Raw genomic sequence first — 12,023 nt, 5'->3', positions numbered from 1 at the left:
ATACAATCTTCCAGTTATAAGTAACATGAAAAGTGGAGCATAGAGAATGTAGTCAATAGTACTGTAATCACAGGTACAGTGATAGATGACCACACTTATGAGCACTGCATAATGTATAGAATTATCAGATCAATGTTGTACAGCTGAAATTAACATTGTATGCAAATTATACTTCAATTAAAAAATACCAGTCCCAATAAAAGGTTTTCTAGCCATCAAACTGGAGTTCAGCAACAGCAGAATGGAGCAAGAACAGACCAAAAAGAACTAAAATACATATAAATAAAAGGGGAAAGACCAGCCCTTCAGGGGCAAAAACTTCTACCACGAACATTTATTTTTGTTAAAGCAGATTATAAATTCTCATCAGTACAAATATATATAACTTACATTTGATTGTAAGGCCAACGTTCAAAAGTAAAAATGAGATGGGATCTCACGTTGTTACCAGAGGTCAAGTGGCTACAACTGGCAACGGTGTTCTCTCCACAGGTTGGGGGACCGACTCACACACAGCTATTAAGCCAGAATCTCCATCCCCACAGAGCCTGTGGGGACAAAACCTAAAGGACAAAACAAAACCCAAGACCCACATGACAAACCAACACAGTAGCCTGTGCTCCCGTCCATAGATATGATTAAGTCATTGTCACCTTAGTGTTAAAACAAAAGTAGAGGATTAACATAAGGAAATTGCAGCAGTATATAAAAGAAAACAGATAGTCTCTGTAGAGTGTATTCAGACTGATTCCATTAAAATTACATTAGAATTTCATCATAGGTTTAAAACCAGAACAATACTGCTCTTTCATTTTCTTTAAAACTACCACCTAGGGACTGTATTGGTCATACGCATGATTGTTGCTGCAAGGTGCTACTTACAATGAATGATACCAAGTAAGCTAGGGATCCCATCTGCAACTCCCAACCTTTCCTCTCTCCACGTCAATAGGCATCACTGATAAATCAATCTTATGTACAATTTCTTACAGCTAACCCTTTTACCTTTGGCAAGATTACTTACAGCTCAGACAACTTTTTAATATTGAGAACTATTTAAAATATTCTAAATGCATAAAAATAAAGATTTTGGCTTTTTTGATATATATTTATAATATTTATTCTTACTCAAAGTGGAAGCTCAACTTTACCCCTAAAATATAGCTCTGTTGGGCAGCTGCTGTGCCCTCCTGGGAACTCTGGCAGCACAGCCTGCCTCTTGTCCCCAGCCCAAGCACAGGCCACCATGTTCTTGATCTCTAAGACAGGCCAGTACTGAGAGGTGGCAGGTGAATGGCCTGAAAAATGAAGGGAGATTGTTTTGCTTCCCTTTGTGTTTTATATTCCAGTAAATGTGCTTTGAATACAGATTCCTGTTGAGATACTTCTGCCTCTCTGTTGCCAGAGAGTTTTAAGGGGCTGAGGGAGTAAGAGGGGGACAGAGGGCAAAATTTCCTTGACTTCTTTAGCCTAACTGCAAGACAACTCTTCTCTAGGAATGTTTCTTCCATCTTTTTTTTTTTCCCCAAAAATCACCTCTCATAGCACTCTGTGCCTGGATATGCTCCTTAGAACCTTTGGGATTAGTGAAAAGTATACTGACCAGGAACACAAGTTCCCTTTGCTTTTTTGACCTCTGCCCCTGCCCTTGCCTAAGTATGGACAAAATACATAAGCCACAGAGACTACTTAAAGTTCAATTTCAAACGTCTTCTGTAAGTCACTGGAGAAAGGGTTGGTGGGAGAGGGGTTAGTACGCTGCTTGGACTTGCTTTCTAATGCAGCCCACTGGGCTTCAAAAGGATCTACCGGGCAGGTCCCTGCAGGAACCTCTGTGTGCTTATCTCCTGAGGCCAACCTGCCATCATCTACACCATTAAAAGCTGCAGAACCATTGAGGTGCTGAGCAGGAGGCTTAAAGAAGGGACTGGCAGTAGCACTGCTTGTCTCATACTGAGGGAATGTCTGCTGCCTGACCAGGCTGGGAGACTGATGGGGATGGGCAGCCTGAGGGTGGCCTGCGGTGCCAAACACGTTGGCTACCATCTGGGAGGGAGTGATGCCTACCACAGGCACATTAGGGGCTGGATAGGGCATCCCATTGGCCACAGGATAGGACTGGGCAGGGACAAAGGCTGGCGGCAGAGGTGGAACCACACCCACTGGTATGGGCTGAGAGGTGAGGAATGCATTCCCTTGGAAAGGCGGCGCTGGCTGGGTGATGGCAGTTGGTGGAGGAGGCTGGAGAACTGGCTGCAGAGAAGCAGCTGAGGCCTGGGGCTGCTGTGCCCGGACACTCTTGGATACCTCTTCTAACCAGCGGTCAGCCTCAGAGGGAGTGCGTCTGTGACCAGCCTGGAAGAGACCTGGAGATGCAGCACCAGAAGATTGACCCCACTCGGTCCCTGAAACCAAGGAGATGAAGAGAGACAAAAGAATCAGAATCAATTAGGGGCTTCTTTCCTTACCTGATAATCTCGGTTACCTGAATGATCCTAATATGAGGAACAAGTGTCCCTAATGGGATACTCTGTAGTTCTGGCAGGTGTGAGAAAAGTCTCTATTACCAGCTGGGGAGGTTTTGCTTTAGGACAAAGGAAACCTCTCAGACCATGCTGCTGTCTCAGCCCCACCGAGCAGCTGTCTCGATAAGGCTCACACTCCAAGGAATGAAGGCATCTGGCTGGCATCAGAAACCCCTTCCTATTGCTGTGACTCCTCCATGGTACCGAAACTGGCCTGAAAATCTCTTAAGAGCCCAAGGTGATTCAACTTTTGCTCTTAGGGAACAAAAAGAAAATAACAACTGACTTGGCACTGTACCGTGTGGCCCATGTCTTGCTTCAAGAGATGTATTATCTTTTAGGCGAACTGCCTTTGTTACTATTAAAATTCGTTTTGGTTTTATAGTTAAATGTTCATTACAGAAAAACTAGGAAGTAAAGCAAAGCAAAAAATAAAGCACTTTCTATAGGCCTGCCATAGTTAAGAGGCAAGGTCTCCCGCCTTCCTCCCCCTGTTATGGTCATATCCATTTATCTCCAAATTCAGTGATTGACTGAGGGTAGGGGCCAGGAATCTGTATTTTATGAAAGCGCTAAGGGGTGGTTCTGTTCTGTAGACCCAGGAACCATCAGTCTAATCTCTTGAGTTCCTCTCCTTTACCATCTTTTCCTAATAGTTTATTTCCAGGAGGGAACACACTTTTCCTGAAAGGATTCCTCCCTGGTTCCCACTTGGGAACAGCTGATCTCTCAATCGGCGTCACTTATTTGATCCCAGCATCCTCACCACCGTCCGTGGCCACCTTACCCGAACATGTGGCTGCAATTCCCTTGTTAGCAGCATCAGGGGCATGGGCCCAAGGGTTGGTTTCACGCACAGGCATTGCTACGGGTGCTAGAGCAGTATGGGCTGGCTTAGCAGCAAGCACATGGAAGGCTGAATCAGTGCCATTAGCTACAATGGGAGCAGACAACATTGATGGAGTTAATTCATGCAGGGTGGATGGGTGGCCCCTTGGAGCTGGGTCAGGCCAATGTGCAATAATGGAACAGAAAAGACAAAAGTTGGTGTTGGGATAACCATGCCATCTTGCAATGGATACACAAACCTTTGGGCAAAGAGGGAATTAGAGATAATTAAAATAGAATAGCTGTACTGGTAAAAAAGTCAAATGACTGTTCTAGGAAAATATGTGAACAGGGAGAGAGGGAATGAAGCCTAAAGAAACAATTTCCAATTAAGTTGAACAGAGCTGCTTTGTCTTACAAGCAGCAAAAATCAATTCTAGGCACAGCTTAGCCTTTGGCATAATGATGTAGATAAAGCATTTCCTTCTACTATTTTTCCAAAAGATTGAATTATGCCAACAGTAACAATGGGTTAAATATAATGATCTCCTATGATGTGCCAGGCAACGTTAACAGTTCTTTAGCATTCATCATCCTATTTAATTCTCTCAAAAACCCCGTAAGGCTGGTATCCTCATACCACAAATTTGGTATATATTTTCATTTGGTTAATAAAATTTTAATTTGCTATATATATAGAATTAATTTCATCTCTATTTTTTAAAGTTTTTTTCCCCCTCAGTAATGTTCATAATATCTCAAAGTACCACTATTCTTTCCTGTTTCCTTTTATTAAAATCTCTTAATTCTTGCTCCTTTACTCCAGACATCTATTCCATTAGTTTCTATTCCTTAGCCCAGCTCTCTACCATAGTTAGTATGGAGCAGACAAGCAGGCACCTCCCCCGGCCCTATGCTTTAATCACTCCCTCTTTAAGATGGGGAACCATGTTTATGGCATTGGTACTACTTAGCCCAGGGCTTGTCTTAAAAGACTAGCTCACCCATAGAATGGGAGCCCCTTACGGGCAGGGAAAAGGACTATGTTCTATTAGCTGTGTACATCCCATTGGAAATAGGTACAGAGGTAGTGGATTGTAACAGGTAACAATATTCAGAAAGACCAGGGTTTAAATCCTGGTTATGCAATTTGGGCAATTGATTCAACCTCTCTGAGCCTCATTTTCCTGATCTGTATTGCTTACCTCAAAGGGCTGTCATGGGGATTAAATGAGATGAGAAAATACATGAGTCCTTCCCATGATGTAGCAGGCACTGTGCTAATATGTGCTTAATAAATTGTGCCTATTGTTGGTATTATAAATATTTGTGAGATGAAATGAAAAGCCTTTTGGTGCACATGATTATAATCAATTTTTTTGTTTTTAAGAGAGACTCTCTGAAGGAAAAGTCTGTAGTAGCTTCCTCAGATAGGAAAGGGGTTACTGTCTCTACAGCAAAACTTCTGAGCTCTTTCTCAAAAGAAATGAAGAAATGGATTATAAGAGTTCAAGTTCTAAAAGTCTGTAATCAAAGTTATATATAGATTCTTTGCTGACTTCAGAGTCAACACCAACTATTAACTCAGTATCCTGGAAACAACAACTTTTAGTAATTCCTCAAGCTTTTACAAAGGCAAATTTTAGGACACTTGTTATAGAAGATGAAATGAACTAAGGAGCCAAAAGATGTGCCTTTTCCTTTATGAGCCTCTTGTGACAGGATGGAGATGAGGTGAATCCAGGGCTTCTTACCCATGGCACTGTTGATAATTTGGGCCAGAAAATTCCTTGCTGTGAGGGCAGCCACTGTGTGCACTGAAGGATGTTTAGTAGCATCCCTAGCCTCTACCCAGACAACAGCAGCAGCCATGCCCTACCAGGTTGTGACACTCAAAAATGTCACCAGACAATGAATGCCAAATTTTCCCTGAGAGGGGCAAAATCGCCTCAGGTTGAGAACCACTTTGCCAAAGAAAGCATATGCTGGAACCAACTCTGATGACTGCTGCTTCTGGAGAACTGGCTGGATACTCTGACTCTTAACAGTTAAGTGGCAAGTAAAGCAGTGGGTTGGGACTACAGAAGCTCTTAACAGAATGGGATCAAAGACAGAAAGGTACATGCAGTGATGAATGCAGACATTCTAGGAAACCGAAGTGGGAACAAAGCACAAAGACACCGTGGAAAAGGGGAATTAACAAGTCTGAGACACTATCCAACAGGGAAATTAACGGGTCTGGCCAGCTCTTGGGAAGCTCAGGATGCCCACCTAGAGTCAGGGAGATGTGCCATGAAAGTACAAGTTTCAAAGAGAACAACTGAGCAAGCTAAGAGGGCACCAACCTTGAAAAGCAGGAGACTGTGGTGCTATCACTGTCACTGGTTTGGTCATTGGGGCAGATGAGAAGGGATCCTCAGTGGGTGTGCTGAAGGCATTGGTGATCTGCGAGCACAGGGAGCTGATACTCTCTGCCTCCCCTTCTACTTCTGGCACTGCAAGACAAACAGAAAATAGCTCCAGACAGAAAAACAGAATAATCCTGAAATATAACAGTATGACACAAGGTGGCATTTTATAACACATCGCTTATTTGTGAAAGGGAAAGTCTCAACTGTCAAGTGAGGCTATAAAAGCAGCTTCAAAAATCTGGTATAAAACGTCAACAACTGGGGCGCCTGGGTGGCTCAGTCGGTTAAGCCTCCGACTTTGGCTCAGGTCAGATCTCACATTCGTGGGTTCGAGCCCCGCGTCAGGCTCTGTGCAGACAGCTAGCTCAGAGCCTGGAGCCTGCTTCTGATTCTGTGTCTCCTTCTCTCTCTGCCCCTCCCCCTCTCATACTCTGTCTCTCTCTGTATCAAAAAATAAATAAAAACATTAAAAAAAATTTGAAACGTCAACAATTTATGTACTAAGGACTATTTTCCTCCCTGCAAATCCCCAGATTTCTTTATTTCCTTTCCTGTGTGAAACTACAGAGAAGCTGGTATTCTTTGTGTCAGTTAACTACATTTTTCTGGGAGACGTCTGTAACCTGTTTGCCTTCCGTCTAGTTCCCAAAGCTGTGATCTGCACAGAGTTCTGGGGCCACTTAGAAACTCTACCCGAAGATGGGTTAAAACTAGGGGCACCAGTGGCAGCTAAGCCCTTCTCTCTGTAATAAGCCACAACAATACCATCGCTCATTTCTTCTCCAAAGTAGCAAATATGTGAATATGAGAATATGAAAAAGTAAACTGAGATCCAGGACTCTATAGGCTTTGTTCTTAATACTGACTCTGGGATATTTCTGTCACAGGGAAGCTGATAATGTGTGGTGAATCTTTGTTTTACTCAACTATGAAGGGAACAGTTTTTGTTTCCCATTTGCTCCAGAAGACTGAAGACAAGGTATTAGAAGCATCTGGAGTTTCCATTTTTATAGGAGTTGAGAGCTGGAAAGACTCTCAGTAATCAGGCAGTCTAACTGTTATTAGACTTTCATCCGTCAAAAGAACTTAATGCTCTGGACTTCTATACCATCACTGGGAGTGTCCTCCTGAAACAGTCTTCCTCATCTTCTGTTATAGGACTGGCTCGACATGTCTGAGAGTGAAGTAAAATAGAGCCCAATAAAAGCACTGACCAGATCTGACACTTTAGCTCCGGATCTTATGATGAGGATAGAGCTACCAGGGCTGGCTCAGCTGTACAGAGGCCACACAAAGGCCTGTGTGGCGGTTCTGAAAGGTAATGAATATAGGTGAGCAAGCTCACTGTCTCTGATGAAAAACAGAGTTTTGATTTAAATAAGAGACCCGTTTCAAGTTTCCTCTGTAAGGAGCCAACCAGCGACAAGGACAATGAGCACTTATCCATTTCTTTTGGTACATCTGACAGTAATGCTATTTGAATAGATGCATTTCCAAAGCCTTTTAAATTAATTCTCTGTTGGGTCCCAAATGGTAGAATAAGAATGGAAACTCGAGACCCTTGATGTTTGGAAGCAGGTTGGCTGAGAGGTAGTACACTTCCATCAGGACAAATCACAAACCTTGTAGCTCAGTGTAGGAATTTCCATCATGGCTCTGATACCTATCTGTTGAAGAGAAGTGAACGATTCGCGACCCTCTCCACGAACCTTACTTTTCCCCCAATGGACACAGATACATACAACCATCAACCAGCCTCAGAGAGAGGGGGTGGCTAGTTTGATGGGATTAGTGTCTCCACTGGAAGTGACGATATGCTTCAGTGCAAAGCACTTATGAGTCAGGTGGATGCTGCATTACCTGCATTTTTTATGGGGAAATCAGTCTTCCTCTGCATAGTGGAAGGCAACTCATTGATGCGCAGGGATAGTTGGCGTTTAAAGGGTGACATCTTCTGGCTAAGAGCAGGAAATCCTCGGAAAGAACCTTGGCGAGCAAGTTGTTCAATGGGTGCATGCCGGCGAGGGATGGCATGAGGATTGTTCGTCTCCAGAGAGGCAGTGGCATCCGAAGTGGGAGAAGTGGGAGAGGACGGGGATGGGGCAGTGTTGCCAGGAGCCACTGATGAACCAACAACTGTCTTATCTGTTTCAGCTCAAGAAAGTCAAGAGAAAGAGGACCTTAGCAGTCTTCAAATAATTCCAGCTTATACAGTCAAGGAACTCAAAATCTTTTTATGTCCTTCTACCCATCTCCTTCCCAATGTCTCTTAAAGGACAGGTTACAAGCAGGGCCCAGATCTCCTACATTTCAGACAAATAAAAGGTTTAATATGCTATTACATGTCACATGGTATATCTACTAAGACAAAATATCAGATCTTTGATTCTCATGCAGTAATTCATAACTTAAGATTTTCTTTAAGACACTAACCAAGATTTATAAAACCCCCCAAAAATCAGCACCAATGAACTCCCAATGTGAGATCATTTAAAGAATGATGATTCATAGTTTTCAGTGTTTGTTTGCTTTTTGGAGAGATTTTGGAAGTGGCAGAGTCAGAAAGGTCTAAACAAGAATAAGTTTGATTAGATATTAAAGAATGTCAAAAAGCAGTCTTTAAATCACAAACAATGTGCATTTGTAGGTCATCTGAATAAAAGCATACAGAAGAAAAATTTTAAGATAAAAAAAATCTATACCCAACATGGAGCTCAAATTCACCACCCTGAGAGTTGCACACTTCACCAACTGAGCCAGCCAGGCACCCCCATAAGTAAAAGTTTAAACTGGATTCTACTTAAATACAAAACTATTTCCATGTGAGGACCAGCTGAGTGTTATTCTGATTGTGGTAAATTTCTACCTGCCTCCCCCTGCTCTAGATGTTAGGACTCAACTGCTCTGGCAACTGCTGTGTGTAGCCAAGAGTATTATTTGATGGTATTAAAGAATATGCTTCCAATCTGAAAAATCACTGTAGCACACTAAAAAATAGCTATGCATATTAAATTTTCTGATAAAAATATCATGGTGTTTTATTCTTTGGTATTCTGGCACAAATGTTTATAAGAAATTTAAAAATTCACAATAATTCAATTTCAAATAAAACATGTACCCTTTTTTTGCTTAAGAATTAGAGTTATTTGGGTCAGTATTCGATGAATGGTGTTCTCTAAAATGGCTGGTTTAGAGCTAAAAGCATATGGTAAAAGATGAGCAAGATTTTTATCAAATCTTGTATATTTAAACCAAACTTTAATTCCAAAATGTTCCTTGTTAGTTTCAACTCTAACTGCATACAAGAATGCAAAGCATTTCCCCCACGCCCTATCACTTAGTTTTACAATACACTCACACCCAACTTTACACAAGAGACTCCTGAGTGATGTGAACTACCTGCACAGGTTTTTCTGCTAGGCTGCCATGTGTACCTGCAAAAAATTCATATTTTGCAAAATCACACACTAAAATTAACGGGGCCATGGGAACAAGAGGGGTTAGCTTCTAGGGACTTTTTTCACTATAGCACTAAAACACAGTAAGAATCTAGTAAGAATGACATCACTGTGAAATTTCTACCCACATTTGTACTAAGCATCACCATCAGTGGGTCCTTTGCAGCCTAAACCTGAAACTTGTACTTCTTCCTTCAAAAATGTAGGTCCTTGGGAGCATGTGCTTCTCATAGAGATCAGATACATCAAAATTAGAAATCTGTTCCAGGAAGTAGATTTCCCCAATGTTTTTAAACATGGAGGGTAATGTCTTTGCAGCTTCTTCAACCAGACTCTCAGCCTCCCCAGGCAGCTTCTGGTAATGGAAAGAGTAAATACTTTGGAAGCCACTACACCAGCCACTTTAGAGGAAAGGCCTTTCTTTAGGTTTTCAGCTATGTTCTTAGAGTGTTCATATATTGCTAAGAGTGCTCTGTGAGAAAGCTTGCCCCTGAGAGCTTCCAAATATTAATACCCGCTGGGAAAAATGGCTTAAATAAGCATAAATTGTAAGAGAACAGATTGTACCTTTCTTGGCATCTTGGATTTGTTTCATAATCTCCTCTCTTTCTGCTTGCTCTGTGGCTGTGGTGACACGGAATGATCCTTCCCTTGTAAAAGTGGTCCGACTGGCATCAAAAGTAGCAGTCACTCCACATTCCTTCTCCCGCTTCTGTTTTCGTTCTAAACAGGCTGCAAAAGCACAGCCTACTGCATGACTCAATCTCTCACCCTGTACATAACAGAAAGTTAAAAAAAACTTTTTTAGAGTTACAGTACAAACAATTACAAATAAGCTTGGACCACAAAGAAGTCTGTTTTTACACAAGGCAAAATGTTGGCAACTCTAGCTTAAAGTTTTTATTTTATTTTTGAAACTTATTTACTTTGAAAGAGAGGGGGAGAGAGAGCACACAAGCATCTGAGGGGCAGAGAGAAGGAGAGACAGAATCCCAAGCAGGTTCTATGCTGTCAGCACAGAGCCCAATATAGGGCTCAAACTCATATACTGTGAGATCATGATGTGAGCCGAGATCAAGAATCAAATGCTTAACTGAATGAGCCATCCAGATGCCCCTAAAATTATATTTTAATAGCAAATTAAATGAATAAATGACCTTAGGTAATGTTAATGATACTTCACTGTAGTGGGCACTGGGTAAAGCAACCCTCAGTAACCTGTGCTTTTGTGAGCAGCCACTAAGACCTTATCAGTTACCTCCCTCTGTTACTCATATTAGCTTTGGAGACACTGCTCAAGGTTTGAGGCCCTAAGTCTTGGCATAAATCTTTTTTTATTAAAAAAAATTTTTTTAATATTTGTTTATTTTTGAGAGAGAGAGCGCGCATGAGCAAGGGAGGGGCAGAGCAAGAGGGAGACACAGAATCTGAAGCAGGCTCTGGGCTCTAAGCTGTCAGCATAGAGCCTCTGGCGGGGCTCGAACTCATGGACTGTGAAATCATGACCTGAACCAAAGTCGAATGCTTAACCAACTGTGACACCTAGGCACCCCAAGTCTTGGCACAAATCTTACATTTGCCAATTAAGGGAACAGTGGTAATATGCACCAGCATTTCTGAGAAACTACTGGAGCTTAAATAGACTGTCACCATATCTAGGAACAAAAGGTGCAAACTTAAGACTTTGGTTAACTAATACAACTCCAGCAATGACAAGGGAACTATGAAAAGGAAAGCTTAGCTTTCTCTGTCTCCTCTGAATGCCCCGCCTCCCTAAACACCCTACCCCATTATAGGCCCTCACTGTTTTAATGTTCTCCCCCTTCCCTGTCTTCTAGCTCTCTCACAATTCTCCCTTTCTACCACACGCAGGCAAAAGTTAAAGTAGGTTTTCACTCTCTCCTTATAAAGGAATTAGATAAAACTGATTTATTTATGTCTAGGAAGAGAGGAGAGCTTATATAAACATTATTTTAAAGAAATATTGGATTACCTAAATTTAACAAATTCAAAGGATTATTTTCACTAGGGTTATCTGTATTTTAAAGCATATCCCTAATTGTGAAATAACAAAATTAGAGATGATATAGTAACTTTTGGCATCACTAATAGTAAGGAGAGATATTTGAGAACAGGAAGCCCTTTGTGGAGTTTTCAAAATCACACCATGTAGGTAGCTGTAGCTGCCCCTACATATGGTTCTAAGCAAGTAATTTCCCCGGATTTTATATGCCAATATCAGATATCATGAGGAGGAGGAATGTTGGAGATGCCTTTTGTCCCTAAAATTTCACACAAATATGAACTGTAAGATTCCACTTAATTGCTTATTTAAAGACTGACAGAGTCTTTAAGACTGAATCCACACGAGTTCCCATCTAACTTCTTAGGAGGATGATACAATGATAGGGCACTGAAGCATGAAACAGGAAAGAGAACCGAAAGAGTTTTAGAACCTGTCCGCTTTTGAACACGGCTCTCTGTTACAAGGACAGAGCAATCGTCCAAAGAAGTTTATTACTGCTCCTAGGCCTTAGAGCGGAAGTTCTTGAAGACCGATCCTCCCCAAGCCCCATCTGAGACCCACTGAATGAAAAACTCTTGAGGATGGATGAGTCCTTGCAAACTTTTAACAAGCCTTCCAGGTGATTCTGATACAGGAGAACCACTTGCCACAGAGATTCAAACAGCATGAAAGACCAGAATTTGACAGTAAAACAGTTTTTAAGTTAATATAAGGAAACTCTTGAACTCTTGATTTTGTGAATATAGTGATAACAAAATTCACTGCTTTGTGGCTT

General features: G+C 41.7%; 1 protein-coding gene across 11 annotated transcripts in view; it reads right to left on the bottom strand.

Annotated features, from left to right (window-relative positions):
* Positions 1 to 304: 304 nt before the first annotated feature.
* The window catches only part of NUMB (NUMB endocytic adaptor protein), a 184,873-nt gene continuing 173,154 nt past the window's right edge, over positions 305 to 12,023 (bottom strand). For 7 of the 11 annotated variants that reach the window (XM_029952777.1, XM_029952783.1, XM_029952781.1 and 4 more), the window contains 5 exons: positions 9,790 to 9,994; positions 7,625 to 7,918; positions 5,699 to 5,848; positions 3,313 to 3,459; positions 305 to 2,405 (listed from right to left, as the gene is read on the bottom strand). In XM_029952777.1, the coding sequence (XP_029808637.1) occupies positions 1,690 to 2,405; positions 3,313 to 3,459; positions 5,699 to 5,848; positions 7,625 to 7,918; positions 9,790 to 9,994 (1,512 nt within the window). In that variant the 3' untranslated portion in view covers positions 305 to 1,689. The remainder of the gene's footprint in view (positions 2,406 to 3,312; positions 3,460 to 5,698; positions 5,849 to 7,624; positions 7,919 to 9,789; positions 9,995 to 12,023) is intronic. The other 4 variants (XM_029952782.1, XM_029952784.1, XM_029952785.1 and 1 more) reach the window with 2 other exon arrangements.

The sequence above is a fragment of the Suricata suricatta genome, chromosome 9 (genome assembly GCF_006229205.1).
Source record: "Suricata suricatta isolate VVHF042 chromosome 9, meerkat_22Aug2017_6uvM2_HiC, whole genome shotgun sequence".
In the NCBI taxonomy this organism is placed as follows: domain Eukaryota; kingdom Metazoa; phylum Chordata; class Mammalia; order Carnivora; family Herpestidae; genus Suricata; species Suricata suricatta.
The sequence above is the reverse complement of the archived record's forward strand: the minus strand, read 5'-3'. Positions and strand labels throughout refer to the sequence as shown.